Here is a 21,761-nt window from a genome sequence, read left to right as displayed (position 1 = left end):
AAGCCCAAGGATACACGCGAGGGAATAGCAATAGCGATATAAATAACACGATTTCAACTTATCAGAAGTTAGATACATATATAGTTTTTTATAAGCTAAAATCGTTATTGCTATCGCTATTCCCTCGTATTATGTCTGAGGCTTAAAACTTTGGGGCTCCTTAGTACTAAGGGCTCAGATATGGTGCATACTCCTCCTTTGCACGGCTCTGAATATATTAGTACAGTTACAAATAATAGACTTAATATTATGTAAATTATGTCGTCATTAGCAATGTGATTACTAGCTGATCGAAATTATTATAAAGAAAAAATGATATCCAATGATCAATGCAAGTGCCATTCTTTTTAGATATAGATCGTTTTTACTTACATGCAGAATCATCTTAAATCTGTAAACGAGTTATTTAGTTAAAAAATACATCTTCCTGTTAAGGCGGTAACGGCAGTTGATGGTGAACAACTGTTTAAGAAAAATAATATCCTGAAGATCCGGATTTTTATGTGAAATTGGAAAACTTCTTATTCTGAAGTAATATCGTAATGTCGTAAATTCGACATGTTGTAACATTCCGCGATTGTGAAAGGAGAAAATTGGAATGAGAGCAAATGTATTATATTCGATAATAATTTTTATCCTTTTCCTCCAACTATATATTGAACGTATTTATCAAAATAAATTAATTATCGCTATCTGCGTAATCAGTATCAGTATCTGCACTATCATGTCCCGACTGTTGCATATCCAATGAATTCATTAATGAATTTGAATCTTTGACCATATCCACCGAGTTGTCGATTAAAATATCCACATTTGGCGATAATTTCCAGGAGACAATAGTATGCAACCTACGAGCAAGCATAATGTCAAATTATATAAAGAATATATCTTTATTCCTAAAAATTATTCTTCAGGCAAAATTATAAAATTATAAAATAAATTTCATATTTTTCACGGAGTATTAAAAATGATTATAAAAGCCACATGCCAAAAACTACATGAAAACATAAATATTAATCGATCATATTTTTTGATAATATACAAAATAATATATAATAAGAACAAGAATTAATAACACTGTCTAACATTTGTTTTATCAAACGAATGTGAATGATCATTTCAGACGTATTATTACTTGCTGAATACAAATCCGTTAGCAACAGTTGACTACTACGTAACAATTTTAAGAAAAATTGCATCGAAAAAACCAAAAACGATTATTTCCTCCCTCATTATCTTCATAAATTCCATAATATTTTTATTTGTAAAAGTTGTAAAATTCGTAAAAGGTGTAACTATGCTTGATTTAAACCAAGTTTTTTGAGCAAAATACTATTATAATTGTTAATAAAATTAGAAATTGTTTTTGGCCTCGCGCGCGTTAATAGCAGTTTCTTCAAAATTGTGATATAATGGGCAACTTCTGTTAACGAATGAAAGTTTATGTTCAGTAGGCAAAAATATGTCGAAAATAACTATTCATACTAGTGAAAAAAGGTCAAATTTTGTCGAACAGAGAGTAATTATATACAAAGAACTTTACCCAATCAAAATGTAAATTTGCAATGTTGGGTGTTATTTCATTTATCTGTTTTTATCGTACAACAAAGGCTGCAAGACAGAAAGATTTTTGGATCTCTCTATCCTATAGCCGATTAACAAGTTTGAAAAAGTTGTATGACATAGACGTACGAATGTAATCTATGTATAAAACATGTTAAAATATAGTACAACAAAAAATATTCTATAACTATATTATACTATATTATTCTAGTGAAAAAAAATAAAATTTGCAAAATATGTTTTGCTAAGTAAAATAAAATAAATATGAAAAAAGCTTCAACATTAATTTAGTATGTTAATTTATATAAATACGTGCATTTTTTCATCATGCCATTTTTATACTTTACTTACTGAGCTGTAGATGATGGTTACATTTCATCATCACACAGCCTGCAAGAAACGTATCATTATCATTACAATTATGGTGAAAAAGAAGAGTATGGCTATTTTTTAGCTAGAACACAGAGATATTACACACTGTTTCACTATATAAGATATTTGAAGGAACACATAGTTTAGTTTCATACTGTACACCAGAGTACACTGTAGTCTTTCATTCTTATTTATACGAATATATTTTACGTATCAATAATAGATTTATAATTTTAATTTAGATTTAAACTATAAAGATTTATAAATCCTTCAGAATCAGCGGTTTTATTACAAAAAATAAATATGACTATCAAATAACTTTTCGAAAAGTTATTAATACTGACATGTTTTACACACTCGTACTTAGTTTTTTACGATGTTAAGCAGTGTAACATTGTATCATAATTGAAATACTTTATATAGGACACAATATTACTGTGTCTACATTACTATGCCATCTGTGTATGTACACTGTTGGTGAACACCCTAAATATTGGGCGCCTTTAAGTTGACAAAACGGCTAGCCTGCTCGCCGAGCAAATAAACATAATTAATTGTTCGTTATAGATCCAACCAATCATATTCAGTCAAAAAGTAATGTAATCGCTCGGCAAGCATGAAATGTAAATTTACATTACATGTCAAATGACCGAGCCATCAACGCCGATTTAACATCTTATAAATATTAAATCAGCCAATTTAATATCAATCGGTGTACAGTGTGGTTCTCTTGTCTTATAGTTACATATTATTTCAAAAAATTCGAGATCCATCTTAACCATAATTTACATCATGTTCCTATGACATAAAACATTTTTGTAAATTTTATTACTTGGATTAAACTTATACTGATGAAGACCTAAACGAAAGGTCAAAACATTTATTTATATTATTATATTATATTATTTTTAATAAAATTACTTATAATTTACACAAATAATTAGTATTGACTCACATAACGTGTGAGTTATACACACAAATAATTAGTATTGACGCAATAACTTTACATATATTTAGATTTAATCTCTTGAGTTTATGTTTTTATAGAAACAAAAAATAGTTTTTTGTCACAGATGAACTACTCTACTTATATGCAAAATGTTAGAATTTTTTGAATTTTTGAGTTATTTAACCTCTCTTGTGAGGTATAGCTTTAAATGTTTAATTATTAGCCATCGATCTAAATCCTCTAGATCTGTGAAGAATTCCAATTGCCAATGAAGATATGCTATGCCAACGTATCTATGTCTATGTTTACACGGTTCGATTTACGCCGAAGTTATAACATCGATGTTATGAAAGTGACCAATTACAGTCCTTCCATTCTTCAGAGGAATAGCTATGATTGGCCAGTTTCATAACATCGATGTTATAACTTCGGTGTAAAGCGTGCCGTGTAACGGAGGTCTATGATGCTTATGACATTCGCAATTGCTCCGGGATCTTTGAAAGAGTACGACAGCCCATGATTCGACGTGTTCAAACACGTGTGTTCAATCAAATGGGAAACACTTCGAACATTTGTTATAATTAAATACTAAAAATAAATAATAATAAATATTACTTTTATTACATTTCCCTATTAATAAACATTTTGAGCTATATCTCAGTGACAATGAGTTTGCCGATATATGTTCATATATTTTTTCATGCTTTGGTTTGTAGGGAGTTTGGTCCCAAATTTTGTTATTTTAATTTATATTTAATTACATCCGGTATATACGTGTGTGCGTGCATGCATGCGTGCGCGTGTGTGTACGCATATACATATATGTATATATATACATATAATGTATAACTATTGTAAATAACATTTATTTAAATCATTCGACAATGTATGATATAACATTATACATATAGTGGAAGTAACAAGGTGTGCTCTTATTTTTCGGATGCATTTTCGTCAAGTTCTACATAGTGACTGAAATCCGCCACCTTGCAATCACACACAAAACAATGGAAATGTCAGTTTAAATATAAAATTTCACTCAAAGGAAAGTTTAAAATCTCTCCCGTTAAAAATTATTCAAGATGGAAAGGTTGAGTCACGCTCGACATTGGCCTGCAAAAGATGCCTGCGCAAAAGCACACCTTGTCATTTCCACCATAATTATATACATACATATAATCAAGTAATAGGATACTATGTATCAATTGAAAAATTCAATCATAACGTGATTTAAAAACTAGATTGATTTATAATATTGTAATTAAAGTTATAAATGGTACTTACATTTGTTCTTGTTGCTCATTGCCACTTTCTTCGGCAACCAATAATTCGTACTCCTCTGCTGCAAATCGATCCCAATCTGAGAGCTACAATAAAAAAAATATATAAATACATGTATATACATGTGTGTGTACGTGCGCACGTGTATATATCATATACAATATATATGATAATTATTAAAATATTAATAAAAAGTATATATTATAATACTTCTGTAACAAATAATTCCGTAATAAAAAAATTTTCTAATTAATTTAATTTTTCTATATTTCCTTATAAATTTTTTGAGTTGATAAACATACATATAACGCACAATTATATATCTCAAAAATATAATCATAATATATTCAAAACTCTTGAAGATTAAACAAAAATAAGCATAGTGTTAAGTTAAATAAAAGTTGTGTGTGTGTGTGTGTGTGCGTGTGTGTGTATATATATATATGTGTGTGTGTGTGTGTGTGTGTGGAAAACTAAATATGATTACATACTTCGTGGCCATCAGGATCATGATCTCTCGTAGAAGCAAAAGGATCCCTCTGTTCATGATCTAGATACTTTTCCAAATTGAAGAAAGTATCAAAGAAAATGGATGTCATTTTACATTTTTTCAAATCATTTAATGATATCTTGCCTGGTACCACTGGATGAATCATATCCAACATCTAGGACATGTTATTTTTTTTTAATATTTTGCCTGTTTTTATCGTGTTTTATTCAATTTATACTTTTCAATATTTTTTCAAAAGTTCGAAATTAATAGACGTAAAATTATTTTCAAAAATTGACGAGAGGTAAACTGATAAGTCACACAAATATTAAATACCTGACAAAGACAATCTTCGAAAGGCAACGTATCTAAACCAATCGCATCCATTCGACGTAATTGTTCTTCATAGAAGTATTCCAATTCATACATCGACAAGTACCCATCACCATCGAGATCCATACATCTATCAACGAAAATATAACGTATATTAAAAGACGAATAGTATATCTAAGTTCTATTATTTGCTTTGACTGGTGCAAAATAATTACCTAAACCAATATTCAATAGCAGTAGGATGATTCTTGTCTTCTTCACTAAGAAGGAACCACACAAACTCTGTGTAACTCATTTTACCCTCCATTTGTTGCGCATCGTTATTGTTTTTTACCTTACTACCTCTCGTTACAGCACCGCTAAATATTCGTTCAATCATTCGGGTAGATAATGCTGAAGATAATAAAATAATTTGACAAATCAAACAAAAAATCAATTCAAATAAGATAGCTCAATCTATGATTATTATGCACATATTTACATATTAAATAGCGAAACATATTCTCTCACCATGATCATTATGCCTTGTTAGATCTATTTTATCTATAAAGAGGTCATGATCACGATCCAATTCCCAGAATTTGCAATATATCACATAAAAATGTTCATAACTGAAGTATGCTGTAACTTGATTAATATCTTCCTCGTGCTCAAGCATAGCGATCATTGCCAATAAATTACTTCTCCTTAATTCCGCAATTGAAATTTTACCACTCCAACTTCGATTTACACAATAAAATATCCTAGCAATTACCTGCAATTATTTTCATAAATATCCATAAATGATTAATTTAGCTTAAGTATTGCATAATATATGCAGTACCAAAAGATTTCATTATTAGTTGCACGGTTAAATTATAGTTTAAAAATAAATATAAATAGTTATTTAAATCTAAACGTTTGAACAAAGTATGTGAAATGATTATAAAATTAGGATTCTGTTATAATAAATTTTTATCCTTATTAAAAAAAGTGTATTAAAAGAAGGGTGTACAGAAATTTTATAAATATATTGGATATTTTCCAAATGTTCGTACGATAAATACGAATTAACAGCAATTTAATCTTGATAGATCAATATGATTAATATAATTAAAAAAGGTAATTGTTAAGTTAAGGTCTTTACTTCCGATTTTCATAAAATTAGTCTCATTCGTTTTTTAACAAAATGAACGAATTTGGCAAAAAGAGTGTCGCTTTGTCCCTTGAACTGAGATATTAATTGTTAAAGTTGAGTTGACAGATATTTAGGTACGAAATCTGTTACAATCGATAGCATAGAAGATTACACAAATTCTGTGCTTTATGAATACAAATTCTCTGCTTTAAGAACACACATTATTTTCTATAATAATTTAAATTGATGTCTCTATGACCTGACTGTGTCTTCCGTGATGCAAATATTTAAACTGCAAAAATCAAAGATACTTATTTAGTTTAGCTATATTCTATTAAAAATCAATGAAGTTATGCTCGTTCGATGCGTTTTTGTTCAAAGCAAACGAATATGACAAAAATTTAGACAGAAATCATCAGTCTAAACACAAGTAAATCTTTTTAGTTCTAGCTTCACATACATATTCACGTGTCCCTTTACGCCGTGTGACAGATTTCTTAATCTGAATAGTCGAATACAACTTTTGATTGTATCGCGGTTTACAAGGTATACCATAATTACTTTTATTTTTTACTGATTATGTATTTTTCAACACACGTTATTCTTCGACAGTGTCGCAATTGTGAATACCGTACAGGTAGCTACCATGGTCATACTTACTCCTCTACAACCAAAAAAATAGGGTTGCAGTGAAAGCGTTATGAATTTCTTTGCCGCTGCGGAGTCTACAGTAAACTACAGAGATTTTAATCCTTTCTATTACTCCCTACCTGTATGCCATCAATGTGACAGATTTCCTAATTTAAATCAACTTTAACAATTAATCTCAGATTGCGGGATAGAACAATACTTTTTTTATCAGATTCGTTCATTTCATGCAAAAATCGAATGAGACTATTGTATCAAAATTGGAGATATGGAACCTAAACTCAACAATTAGCTTAAAAACTTTTAATAAATAAAGAATGAAGTATAAGTTAAAATCAAATGTAAGTTATTTCATACAAACCGTGTGTACGTAGCGGGAATGAAATTCTGTAGCTTCCTTTAAAAATGTCAATCCTGGATGTGTTTCTACTACATCTTGTACTAGTGGTATCAAATCTTCCGGGAGTATATAGTCTCGGAGACTCCGAGTAATTATACTGATAAATTTACAAGCAGCATCGTGATGAATAGTTGTTAATCTATAAGGACAAATACAAAATTTGTTTATTGCTAGTAGGTAATAGAAAAGGATTCTTACACAGGAGTTCCAAGAGGGGGTAAAAGGCGAGGAGAGGGTAAGACACGAGAAAGAGATATGGGTTATCCGCGGAGCGCTCTCTCTCTCTCTCTCTCGCATCCGTTGCAAAAGATAAAAGATAGAATAAAAATAATATTTAAAAACAAATAATTTTAATACATATACTTTTCTAAAGTTAACTAATACAGTAAGTACATTACTCCAGTATAATAAGTATATTATAAAGATATTTAACAAGGAAAGACTACGATCTATAAAAGATATAAATTGCATTACATAGCTTACTTTTTCCAAAATTCTAGAAAGACATTCATTTCGACAAATCCTTTTTGCTCACCGCCTGTTGCCAGGAAAAGTGGTACTTTCCAATACAAGGGTAAATCGCAAGCCTATATAATAAAAAAAGAAATTTATATTACTCCAAAATATATAATATTCCAAAATATAAATATATAAAATAAATAATACATTAATATATTATAACTTCATATTAGTTGTAAAATTACTGATAAGAACGTTTCGTATTATGTAAAAGAGTACTCGAGAAAATAATCAAAATGTTAATGCCTTATTTCTATTTCTTAATCTTAAAAAATATATTGTTATACATTTTGAATTACCTGCATAAAATATCTTTAAATATATTTTTAAAAAAATTAAATTCTATCTCGCAATTCTATCGCGATTGAAATAGTTAAAATAATTAAAATTTTAGGTGATTAATTAAAAAGTAATTAACAAATTTTGTTCATAACTTTTATTTATTGCTTAATATCACTCGTATTTAACACTCTTATTTATTGATTTAAAATAGATATAAAAAAACATTGTATGAAACTACAGGATCATATTTAAAATACAGATTGAGCCATTTTTACATCAGATTGAACATGTATTAAAGAAAATCGAAAATTTGATTTAAAAATTGATCATTAGCGATCTCTAAATCTTAATATTTTTTAAATAAAATTTAGGGATGTTCTTTTAGCAGAAATGAAATCTTTTCAACAGAGACCGTTTAAAAGAATTTTTTTTCTTTGATAAAGTCTAATATCCGCGCGCACGCGCGCGTGTGTATGTATGTATATACAATCATTTAATCATTATGAGTATGTCATTATTTAACTGTGATATTAGAGCATCAATTATTCGTAATATCATCATTTTGACGTCTTGAGAACGTTAATTGGTAGTCAACTAATCAAATTCTAATATGTAAATGATATGTGTGTCTGTTAAATGATTCTTTTAAAACTAATACTTATTGTTAGAAAGAATTGTTTTAGAAGAAAGGTATTTATCAGAATATCACGTATATAATGAAAAGATAAAAAAATAAATTGTTTGAACATATTGATCCAATGATAAGAAAAAAAGTATAAAAATAGCTGGTTTTATCTATAACTTCATACATCGTCTCTTAAGATTGTCTTCATCATTGTTAACATAAATGGCTCAAAAGTTATGGAAAGTATTACTTTTATTTTAGCAAACTATTTTATTTAAAAAAAAATTTATAAATTCTCACCTTCGTGATAATATGAAATTGTGTTTGAGAAGCACAACAATTCGGTAAACTCTGAAAGGCCACAGTAATTTTTGAGGTGATCCTCTCTAACTGTGAGAGAGGAAGTGATTTCCCTCCTGGAAAATAAAATCTGCAAAAAAGATAATATTATTTTAAAATTAATTAAGTAAAAGATTTAATTTTGATTTGTAATTTAGATGAAATTACAATAATAATAAATGTTTTGAACTTTCAAACGTACTATATTCTCTCTCTCTCTTCTTTTTTTCAAATAAAAATAATTTTTAAAAGAATATAGATATAAAAGTGATATTATATTTTGTACAACTTGAATCAATATTTATAATTAAATTAGTAAATATTTAGAAAAGGGGAGCTACCAATGTGCTCTTGATTTTGACATATGTTGTCAAGGTCATAACCTTAAGTGACCTTCAACATGTTTTATGTGATGATCGCTGTTCGTCAAAAAGTTAAAAGTTTGAAAAGTAGGAGGTATCTTTTCTACTATACACTATGTGTATAAAACAAATTTTTCTACTTTAAAATATTTTACGACTTTTCACGCGAAGCAAATCTCATTTCACCTCCTCTTCTACTACTAAAAATTTAATATAAATAAAAAAATAAAGAACATTTTCAATGTACATTTTTAAAAAAATAAAGGACTAGTGAGCCATGTTAATTATTAATAACGATATTCGTATCGCTAATAACGATATTTAATATCTTACATAAATAAAAACAGTATCAAATGGAACAATTGAATACAATATAAATAAATTGTTGATACACGAGTTTTCACGTCATATTTAATGTAACGAATTTTAAGATTACGAGTTACAGAAATGCATTATAAAGTTTTATTATTTGACTTCTTAATATATTTTTTTCTTTAAAATTTTGATTTTTTTATAATATTGTATACGAACCTCGGTATATGAACACTCTTATTGGCTTTTACTTGTCTTTGTAAAGTTGTATGTGGTGGCAGACTTTTTTGCTGCGTCTTCTCTCTCGAGTAAATCTATAAGAAAAAATGCGAGTTGAATTAAAAAGAAAGATTTTAATAATCAATTAAAGTCTACCTGTAAAAATATATCATCTCCATAAACAAATCAAACTGAATATGGAAATACAATAAGTTGTTTTTTTTAAAATATATATTCTGCCAGTTATAATTATCATTTTGTTTCAATCATTTTCAAGAATACGCCGACGTTTCATTGCGACATCGTCAGAAGATTTCAAGGAAAGTGGTGATCAATTTATTGCCATACCTTGCAGTGCCGATGGTTACGTCATGGTCATTATACGATTACTCTCATTCAGTTCACATGGCACAATAATAGCAGCTGTTAATGATAAGCTCAAGATCAAGTGGCTTCATATACACTACACAAAAAAAATTAACCCTTTGTTGCACAAATTTTTCTGTTAAACGAATTTCGCTGTATTTTAATCTATGATGGCTTTGGAGTCGTTGATCAACAAACCTAATGTCAAAAATTTTAAAATCAAAATGGCGGATTCAATATGGCGGCTAAAAAAATAAAAATATTAACTATAACTTATTTACATGTAAAATTTTATACGTAAGAATATATCTTGAACTTCTGATTTCAAATCTGCACACAAAATTTAAAAATATTTTTGACATTGTATTTAAAGAACTATTAAAGATATAAGAAATACACAAATATACAATAAACATTCTTTTATATAAAAGTGTTATTCTCAATTATTCAGATTTTAAGAACTTTTGCGGCTAATTTTATTTATTAAGACAGTTTTAAGAAAGCATTAAAAATGTGTTAAAAAGAAAATATATGTTTTTCATTTGTCCACAAACGACGTTTGAATTTTACACAATTTTCGGCTACCCAAATCTTTCCACTTCCCTAAAATCAGAATTTAACATATATAGTCATTTCGACCATTGTTTTGTCTTAAAATTTATCAATTATAAATGCAGATTCGAAATCAGCAACCTCGAAAACATTAATATAGAGATTTTGAAGATATGTTTTTATCATTTTCATCCTAGCATAATTTTTTTTGTAAAAAAAAAGATGCTTGACTGATCTCTTTTTAACTTATAGTTAATGCAAAATAATTACATAATTTTGTTATTCAAGTCTTAGGAATAATGCCACATAATATAAATCAAATACAAGAATTTCTATATTCAATTAAAGCGGATCTTTGTGTTTAAATATATATTTTTATGTAAATTTATATCTATACATATTTCAACTTTACAAACTGCGCGCCAAAATCTTGAAACGCCATCATAAGCAGAAATTAAATTGCTCGCTGATATTATTATATATAATATATGCATAATAGTATCAGCAATTTAATAATTTTTTATTCTAATAAGCGTCTATATAAGAATATCAATAATTAAATGTTAATGAGAATCTTAAAATCTGTAAATAATTTATAAATTGCAAACAGTTTTTTGCTTTAACGCAATATAGAAGTTTTCGTATTTAAAGATATATTGATCGTACAGTCCCTATCAAATAAATTAAACTTGAAAATGTGTTTAATATTTACACTTTAAAAAAATATACATATGAAAGTTGTGTGAATGGGATTATATTTTTATTCAATAATAGATTTTTATAGTTTATTTACTCTGATTTTATTAAAAAATAAATTATTTTTTATAACATTAAAAAAAATCTCAACTTTTTGTAAGTACTTTAAGTATTTAAGATGATTTATACAAAGTTTTACGTGATTATTTGTTTATTTATTCTTTAAATAAAAAAATAAATAAAATAATTTTGTTTATATTATTTATAGAACAATTGATTTCTACATTGCAATAAAAAACATATCCGCTTCCTATTTAAATATTTTTTTTATTTATGTAGAAAATCGGCACTAAATATTTTCTACTACTTTTAAAAATGCAAAAAAAAGATAATCTGAAATTGTTTTAATTTTTTAAATGTTTTCAAAATATATTCAATACAATTTTAATTAGATTTATTCCCATCAGTTTTAATTCGTATTATATTAATAAATCAATTACCAAATAAATAAAAATATACACAAATTGTGGTAAGGTGCCCTTTGTAGAGGATACTATGCAACAAAAGGTTAAGGCAACACCTAGTTTGTCATCTAAAAATATCAAAAAAGTGTAACTTTGTAAAAAAATAACGAGGTTTTTAAAAAGCATTTTAAAGTCTCTATTTTTTAAACCAATAATTAAAAAAATTTGACTTTATGTATTATAGCTATACAAATACAAATAAAAATCTGTTAAATCTATAATAAAATCTTTTGTACGAACTTTACGAAGTTCCATGGTGTAAATTAAAAATCGCACACAAAAACAATTCACAATTTTCGAAAGAGTAAAAAAAATTGTTTTCACTTCAACGTTAAATAACTTGAAAAAAAATACTATACTCGCGCGCGCGCGATAAATAAGTAAATTAAAAGATAAAAATTCAATCCTTCGAAAACTGTAAACTGTTTTCTTTATATGCGTTTTTAATTTATGCCATGAAACTTCATAAAGTTCGTACAAAAATTTCAGATTTGACGGATTTCCATTTATGTATATCCATATTCTTCAAATACGATAATCTAAGATTATGATAATCTCTTTAGTGCACTCTATTACTAATCATTGCGACTACTCGGTGGTTTAATCAAGATTTTTCAATGTATTACTGCAACATGACTGATGATGGCTCGAATGGAGCCAAACGTTCAATTGTTATACATTTATATAAGATTTGAAAAATATATTATGTCCTAAATGTAACAAATTACCGCGTATCAATGCTTTCAATTGCTCTGTTTTTAATTATTTATTAGGTTTTTTATTTATTAACCCATATATAGCTCCAAAAAATTAATCAAATTATTTCAGTTACGAATTTAAAAAATAGAGGCTTCAAACCTTAATATGCGTTCTAAAAGATCTCGTCATAATAATTTTTAATGCAGTTACGCTTTCTTAAATATTACCTACTCTTTTGAAGGACATAATAGGTGATTCCTTAATTTTTTGCGTACGGTATAAGACAAAGATTTCGAATTTTAATTGTTAAATTATTTAGTATTAAATTTCTTATTATAATATATTACTTGTAATCATAGAATTTCTGAAAGTCTTGAACTCGGTCTTGAAAATCTTAAAAGTTTTGAATAATAAATATTTTGAATAATTAAAAAAATATTTTTCATGTATAACTTTGGTAATCAAATATTATAAGAAATTAAAAGCTCTGACAAAGTAAATCAATAGATGAGAATACCTTTGAAAGCTAATACCAAATAGTGGAGCGTATAATTAAGGGCGAGTTTTTTAATTCATCGATTGATCAATCGCATGATGCGCAAATACATGTTGCACTTTTACGTATCATGCAATTGATCAATCAATGAATTAAAAAACTCGTTCTAATTTATTTAATATATATAATAGTCACTCAAAATACTACACATGTATGTGTCGATCCTCAATTCAGGCTAATATTAAACATATACAAATAATTTATTACGAAAAGCACTGTCTTAGATTTATGTTCAGATTTAAACCTGGAATTACCGTCATTCTGAGACGGATGTTATATCACCTCCGATAATATTTGTTGCAATAAATTTTCAATGCACGTAATTAAATATAATTTAAATTATAACGTGTAATTAATATCGATCCTGAGTATTTTAATTATGATATGAGAATTCCTATATATATTCGATTAAAGCAGACCTTAGTGCTTAAATTTTTTTGTATGAACTTTCATACATATCTAATTTTGCAAATTGTTTTGTTATTGCGACAAATATCGCCGAAATCTTGGTCAAATTAATATAATACCCGTCTCGAAATGTCTTTAATTCCATATTCAAACCCTAAGACAATATTTTTCGCAATAAATTATTTGCATATTTTAAAATCTTCATTACCATCTGATTATTAATAATACTATTATAAAAGATGTTTAAAAAATTATTAAACTACTTGTTAATTTAAATAAGTATTTAATAAAATTATATTAGTACTCTCCGAATGTTCTGGTTCTGCTCGTAATGGCTTCAAAACCGAAAAAAAACGATGCACAATTTATAGAAGTAGATATGTATATATTGTAAATTTATACAAGAAATATTTAAATATTAACATCTCCATTGACTAAATATAAAAATTTGCATAATTAATTAGATGTATCCTCATCGATTTAAATTATCACATATTTATTCTAATTATGTCAATAATATAATTAGTACAAAGATTGTATTAACGTTTCGTTAATAATCAAGATTCTGCAACTAAATGTGGTAATGTTGCTTTACAAAACATAATCTTATGAGTTCGACACATCCAATATGCTTCGTACATAGTTCTTCATTAAACTTTCAAATTTAATGATAAGCTATAATAGATATATTTTTAATATGCTGCCAGTTCGTACATTACAAATCATGTGAATTTAGAAAATTATTTAGAGGAAGAATGTTCGATGACCTTCACATATATACGTCATCAAGGACACTCTCCTAAATGATCACCAGAAAAACGATATAAATTCAAATTAGAATATGGCTAAAGATGAGCTTCTACACTGAATGTTAAATAATATTAATTGAATTTAATGTGCTTAATACATTATTAAAGAGAAGCGAAACTAGTTTCAACTTACATGTAATTCGAAACTAGTTTCGCTTTGATTAATTTAAATTATAAAATAATTAATAAGTGATGTAGTGAAAGTATCACAATGATAAAAATGAATCGAGTCACGCCAGTTGTAATAAAAACGTCTACAATGTTGTAATATAATCCTTAATACATTTCAGTCAAAGTCAAGGAATTGCTTATTTCTTTGATATTCTCATTTAAAAAATCCACACACCGATCATTATAATTAGTTATATACATATAAATATCTAACGAAAAACATTACAAAAACCCAAACAATGCAAGACAGAAGAACTGACTGCATGATTTAAAATAAAAACATAGGAAACTTACAATAGAATACTATATAATATCTATTTGTAATAAATAAAAACGATAGAAAACTATATATAATGATGGAACATTAGTAATAAATATGATAAATTACAACAAAAATTTCGCTATTGCCGGTTCCAAGCCAAGATGAGAAAGGAGGAGGATTTTTAGCAGCCTACCTAATATAAAAAAGATTTAATGCTCACAGAACCAACACACTAGCCTCGGATTCAGGATGGATATGGTGACGATACGACAAGGAAAAGGAAAACGAAATTATGACAAGGAGGAAGAACGAGAGCATCTTCCGCAAAGACGGAAGTGTGTGTGCGTGTCTCGCGCGCGCGCGAGAAAGAGAAGAATAAATATGAAATAAACATCTACGGACGGGTGAGGTCTGACGTTGGAGTTGTTCCACGAAAGGCTTGAAGCGAATATAGACAATATATTATATATACATATATAAACGACTAATTTGTACAAGTCACCTTAAGAACAGAAGATAAACGTCCACTACAAATCGTGTCTGTCTACTCGTCGGACATAAACAAACCTAGAGGAGAGAAAATCGCAATCTACTAACAGTTACACCATGATCTGATAGAAAATGCACCGCCACAAAATAACGTGATCTTACTAGGGCCGGTATTCATAGTCTTATATTCAAGACCGTCTTAAGTTCAGTCTTGAGGAGTTACGAACCAATCAGAGGGCCGCTTTAGCATCTTAAGACATTACTTAAGACAGTCTTGAAATAAGAATCGACTATGAATACCGGCCTAGGAGACTTCAATGCAAGAGTTAAGCTCTGTGAAGCTGGCACCCCTAAATGCGAATTTTGATAAAATCTTTATTGCATTCGTTTGTCCACTGTTTGTCCACGTTTGTCCATCCGTTATTTTCGTTTGTCCACCCTCCAAAAAAAAGGTATAAACAAAAAAAATTTGTAGCACCCGCAAGTGATTATTTTTCATAATTATGTACGGGAATCGTTTGTCCACAATGCGTACATGATTGTCCACCCATTATTTTCGTTTGTCCACCCTCCAAAAAAAAGTTATAAACAAATTAAAGTTATAGTTTTCGTCTTCGGACAAATAAGTGCGTATATTTTATCATTATGCACAGGAATCGTTTTGCACCCGCACTTACTTGTCCGAAGACGAATACGGTAACTTTAATTTGTTTATAACTTTTTTTTGGCGGGTGGACAAATGAAAATAACGGGTGGACGAACGCGCAGGCGTGGTGAACAAACAATTTCTGTGGATAATTATAAAGTATACGCACTTATTTGTCCAAAGACGAATACTGTAACTTTAATTTGTTTATAACTTTTTTTTGGAGGGTGGACAAACGAAAATAATGGGTGGACAATCACGTACGCGTTGTGGACAAACGATTCCCGTACATAATTATGAAAAATAATCACTTGCGGATGCTAAAATTTTTTTTTGTATAACTTTTTTTTGGAGGGTGGACAAACGAAAATAACGGGTGGACAAACGTGGACAAACAGTGGACAAACGAATGCAATAAAGATTTTATCAAAATTCACATTTAGGGATGCCAGCTTCACAGAGCTCAAGAATGATGTCATCGCAGAAATAAAACGAAGATTTAATAAAGACGTGAAAAACGAAAACGGAAATCAGCTTATAGATTCGTGCATACAGTATAGGTTATAAAATAATTTTTTTTATAATATCACAAAAAGATCGACGGAAGAAACGATAGGCTAAAGAAAAGTAGACACAGGATTAGTATTTAACTACTCGTGGTTGGAGATAAAAAAACTCGCCTCGGAAAAAATATAACCATACATATATATGTTTAGAAGCTGTAAAAATAACGCAGAAGATACAATACAACAGCATCTAAAACAAAATAATAGAATAGACTGAATAGACCATATAAAGAAAGAATACTAGAAAAAATTTTCAAAATCCATGGATCAAGATATGTTCGGTGATCAAAGAAAAATATGGAAAATGCTTGGAACAAAAAAAAAATCAGTAAATGAATACATAACAGCCAAGATCGACTCAGACACATGAATAGCATACTTCAGAAACCTCTATGTAGGAATTTCAACCAATGGAAATGAGAAAGAGGAATGAAATGAAGAACTTAGATCAACACTAGACAAATAAGGAGACAGGAAGAGGTCCGCTCTTAAGCTGAAGAACGGAAGCACAGACGTAGATAAAATAACTAACGAATTAAAGTAAAAGGGAGGACCACTACTCTAACATGTAATGATTTTACTAAAGAAAATCTATGCAAAAAGATCTGATGCAAAATGAATACCGAAGACCTGCAAATCCAGCATTATTATTTGCATATATAAAAAGGATGACAAAAAAGAACCTTAAAATTACAGAAAAGTAGTATTACTGAGTGCTATAATAAAGCTTATGACCAAGATCATAACAGAACACATCAGCAACTAAATTCCTATATCCGAGAAACAATAGAACTTCAAAAATAATAGCCCTCTATCATAGATGCAATATTTATACTCCTAACAGATCATCGAGAAAGCTACTGAATTCAACAAACTAGCCTACCTATGTTTCGTCGACTTAACACAAGCAATTCAGCAGAATGCAACTGTTTGACGTACTAAACATATTACACAAGAAGCAGGTAAACACAAAAAGTACAATTGATCAAAGAAATGAACGCAAAAAACACTACGAGAATCAGAACGGAATATGGGACCATCAAGGAGATTCCAGTAAGTCGGGAAACCGCTGGGGAGATAATCTAAATTCATCCTAATGGACGAAATAATAGAAAATGTTAGACAGATAAGGAATACTGGCTCAGAAACACGGAGGTAAATATAGTGTGCTACGCAATGATTTTACTTTCTGCGAGCACAATAAAAACAGGCTTTTTCGTAATATCTTTTGTAAAAGAATTACCTGAGCTTTATTTTGCACCTCATGACCACCACTCAATGTATTGATGGCCGGTTGTCGTGGACCACGTTTGTCTAACAGCAGCTCGCTTGGACATTTTTCAAAAATGAGTACACGCTCTGCCACGGAGCCTCTTGTGAGGAATGGTCTGACAGGATTATTGCTCGTTCCTGTCGTCACGGCCGTTCTTATATGTTGCTTTTGTTGATTAGTTAATTCTGGGTGAGGTACAACTTGTTCTAGACGTGGTCGTGAAGAAGTAATTTTTGATCCCCATCTAGATGTCACTGAGTTCTTATCCAAGTCTTTAATATCCTTATCTTTTTGTATTTCCATCTCAAATTTCGTTCTTGTGCTGGAAACCAATTGCTCTGTGGTGCAACTATTGTACGTATTGTTTGAAGCTCGTTTCTCCTCAAGTCGTTGTTGGGTGGGTGGATTTTGTTGAGCGGCCTGGTATCTAACTTTAGCATAGTCAACCGCTGACATAGCGGACAGATCATCCTTGCTGAATGATTTTGCATTATTAACTAATGCAATATGACTAGTAGGTACAGTGGCGACAGTGCCAGCATTGTCTCTCTCATTATTGATTACATTTTCCATAGAACTAGAAGTTCTTGAATTCGATGCTATTGAATTATTCCCATAATAATGGCCTCCGATAATGATTTGTTTGACCGATTCAACTTTTGGTTTTTCTTGTTTAATAGCCGGCTTTTGTTTATTGCGCAAACATGTTATTATCTTCTCTGGTTCTTCAGTAATTACAGCACCTGTTTTTAAAGCATTTATCAGTCTTTCTTCTTCTCGTGCAACTTCGTCGAGATACGCACATCGTGAGTTTAAACTTGTTAAGACTGATTTTTTCTCATTCTGCGCTGGCACTGTTTTTGTAATATCCTCTGGTTGAGATGTTTTAGTTGATGTGAGAGATACATCTGTAGCCCTTTTAACATCATTTAATTTATTTTTTAATGGCCAAGTTGTCACACCTGAAGTGGTCAAATGTGATGAGTTAATGTTTAACGAGGAATCAGTGGACGATGATGTAATTAATGTACTAGTAGGCCTCTTTTGCTGTATTCTATTGGAAGATGTCAAATCAACTGGAAAAGTAGTTTCAATAGTCTCCAGGAAGACTTCGCAGTGATGAGGGCTAGACGTCTTCGCAGAAACCTGAGGTTTTATTATTTGTGATTTGTTCAAAAATGATGAGGTAGGAGTTAGTAAGACACTCGACAATTTCTTTGAGTTATCAGCAATTATATTATTCTTTGTTGCAACAGCTATTTGCTGTTGTTGCATAGAGTTTTTCTCAAATTTCTGTAGAGCAAATTGTATGGAAGATGGTAATGGCTTAGACGGTAATTTCTGTTTAGAAGCAGCTATTCTAGCTTTGTCCTCTACTACAAAATTATTGACTAGTTTTTCAAGATTGCCATTATCAAGATTTGGCGAATTTAATATATCTACCGTTGTTGGGGAAGAATGTTCGAGTGATGACGATGACATCTTGTCGCCAGTATTATTTCCAATCACAGCATTTCCGATAGTAGGTGAATTGCAAGGTGTCAACGTGCTACCAAATTTATCAACAGCAGTTGTATTACTGTGGCAAGTTAGAATCTCAGTCGGTGCTAATCCACGGCTCTTCCACGTCTGATAAATTGCCTCTGCATGATCACTGATCTGCTTGGCAATTGCAGCTATGTCTTCTTCGCCAGAAGTAGACGAATCTGCAGGAAATTTTCTACGTAAATCATGTTTGGCTGTGGCAGCCATATCATAAAAACACTCTTGTTGACGCAATTGTGGATGATGATCAAGTAGGAAATTCACTACTTGATTGTTCAATTTGATGGACTGATCCAATACTAATCCGACTAACTCGGGATTCTTCTGAATAGGCACGATGTTAATTGGAATCGCGTAACCAAAATGGATTGTTTGACAGTTCACTCGATCATATCTTGAACGTGATTCGTTTATCAAGCAGGCATTTAAATTTGGACAATGCACTGTCTTACTTGAACGTGAGTCGACAATCGCTGATACAAAAAGATTACGTCGTGTCGCGTAGACCTGGCAATTCCAGGACAACGACGACGGCGACGACAATGATGATGATTGCTGTAATTCCGCTATTTTAGCCGACAATAACGATGACGATGTTTTTGAAGATTGATGAGATATTATTGTTATCGCTGGCATATCTCAGACCGATTGGCCTAAAAATTTCATTTCCCACAACAGCCACGTTATCTTAAAATTTTCTTTTATATGATAAATCATTGTTTCCCTTTTTTACATTTACGGTCACCTTTTATTTTTATTTTTGTTTATGTCATTCTTTCTTTTGTTACCAAATGTAATAATTAATATCCTTCAAGATTTGTTGATATACTGACAATTATAATACGGCTGAAATATCCAATTACAGGACATAATCAAATTTGCACAGATGAGTGATGATCTGAAACAAATAAAAATTAATTTTTAAGTATAAATGTTTAGTAAAATAATTAAATATAAAATGTAGAACAGTTATTAACAAATCGCTTCATATTATTAAGAAAAAATTAATGTTAGATTATTGAACTGTAAATAATTAGCAGTAGTTTTACAAATCATTAAATAAAAATGTCTATTTATAAAAAAAATTGAGATACTTTCAATTAATAACAACTATGAAAAATAAAATAGGAGACTCTACACAGTATCTTATGATATGACTCTCAAATAACGATTTAATTTTTTTAGTAAATATAAGTAGTAAATGAGTATAAGTAATAAATATAGTGGATAAAAAGACCAGGTAAATTATATTTTTATTGTTACTATTTACAATATCATGTCTTTACCCATGCCATTATTTCTAGATTAATTCAATATTTAATGAATTTAATATTATGTACAAAGATAGCAAATTTATATCGAAATTATTTCGGTACTAAAATATTATAATATAAAATTATTTTAATAAAAAAGAATTATTTGTACAAGAATTATTACTGCACGATTGTAATAACAGTATTCAACAGGAGGACACATTGAGGTTATTAATATCAATAACGGTAGTCAACTTGTTCCACTCGTGGAACAAGTTGACTACCGTTATTGACACTAATAACCTCGATGGCTGTTCTTAACGATCAATTAATTATGGGTTAATTAGCGTTAAAGGGCTGATATTGTGATAACAAACCAGCCGCAATATTTTGCTTCGTAACTATCTGTCAATATTGCACAAGAAAAATTAGATTTTGCATTTTACGTCATTAATCAATGACATGGATAGAAAAAAAATTATGTATACGGGATATTCTATGTAACCGAATGTAATATTTTAAACAATTTAAAAAGTAACAAAATTCATCGTGCGCAAATATCGTGTTTTATTGTATTTTCGTATTTTCTACAATAATCACAATATTTACAGAAATAGTAGTCTACATCAAGATCTGTTAAGTCATTAAGCCGTGCACAGCGAATAGTCGTCTATGTCAATTTTCTCGAAAAGAAAATTTCAAATGAAAAAAATTTTATTTTACATTTTTGATTTATTCTTTGTAAACTCACCCATTACTTGATTGTACCTTACGCTAAGAAATTAAGAAATTCTCCAAAAAAAATCCTATTCTTTAAAAACAGACAATTTTCGAGAGAATTACTTCGTCAAAAATTATCACAAAGAATAGTCCAAACAGCATTTTAGAATTTAAAGTCACTACTTATCAGATTAGTAGTTCAGATAACGATCTAACTAATTTTTTTATTAATTATGCAAAGCTTTCTATGGACCACCATCTGATAACCTTGACGACACATGTCAAGGTCATCACTCTGAGTAACTCTCAATAGGTTTTAGCCTACCTCCTCTGCTTCGGGTCGTATGACTTTCCACGCAAAGTGATTTCCACCTCACTCCCACCCCTGCCTATGGCCGTATAACTTTTCACGCGA

General features: G+C 29.5%; 1 protein-coding gene across 1 annotated transcript; it reads right to left on the bottom strand.

Annotated features, from left to right (window-relative positions):
* Nucleotides 1–679: 679 nt before the first annotated feature.
* LOC108773453 (uncharacterized) lies at nucleotides 680–20,088 on the bottom strand. Its single transcript, XM_018539265.1, has 11 exons — nucleotides 17,799–20,088; nucleotides 9,812–9,906; nucleotides 8,880–9,009; nucleotides 7,637–7,740; nucleotides 7,115–7,292; nucleotides 5,499–5,742; nucleotides 5,204–5,381; nucleotides 4,992–5,118; nucleotides 4,647–4,830; nucleotides 4,169–4,244; nucleotides 680–848 (listed from the first exon to the last, which is right to left on the bottom strand). Exons 1-11 carry the CDS (start codon nucleotides 20,007–20,009, stop codon nucleotides 680–682), a joined length of 3,696 nt encoding a protein of 1,231 aa, XP_018394767.1. The 5' UTR covers nucleotides 20,010–20,088.
* Between the last annotated feature and the right edge of the window lie 1,673 nt (nucleotides 20,089–21,761).

This window comes from Cyphomyrmex costatus, unplaced genomic scaffold (genome assembly GCF_001594065.2).
Source record: "Cyphomyrmex costatus isolate MS0001 unplaced genomic scaffold, Ccosl1.0 scaffold21, whole genome shotgun sequence".
NCBI classification, from domain to species: domain Eukaryota; kingdom Metazoa; phylum Arthropoda; class Insecta; order Hymenoptera; family Formicidae; genus Cyphomyrmex; species Cyphomyrmex costatus.
This window is presented reverse-complemented; position numbering and strand designations above follow the sequence as displayed.

Coding starts and splice junctions, on each gene's coding strand:
- LOC108773453 (XM_018539265.1), bottom strand. CDS start 20,009: ATGCCAGCGATAACAATAATATCTCATCAATCTTCAAAAACATCGTCA. Junction 7,741..8,879: donor AATTTCATATTATCACGAAG/GTGAGAATTTAT, acceptor TTTATTATATAG/GCTTGCGATTTACCCTTGTA. Junction 7,293..7,636: donor TTTCTAGAATTTTGGAAAAA/GTAAGCTATGTA, acceptor TTGTCCTTATAG/ATTAACAACTATTCATCACG.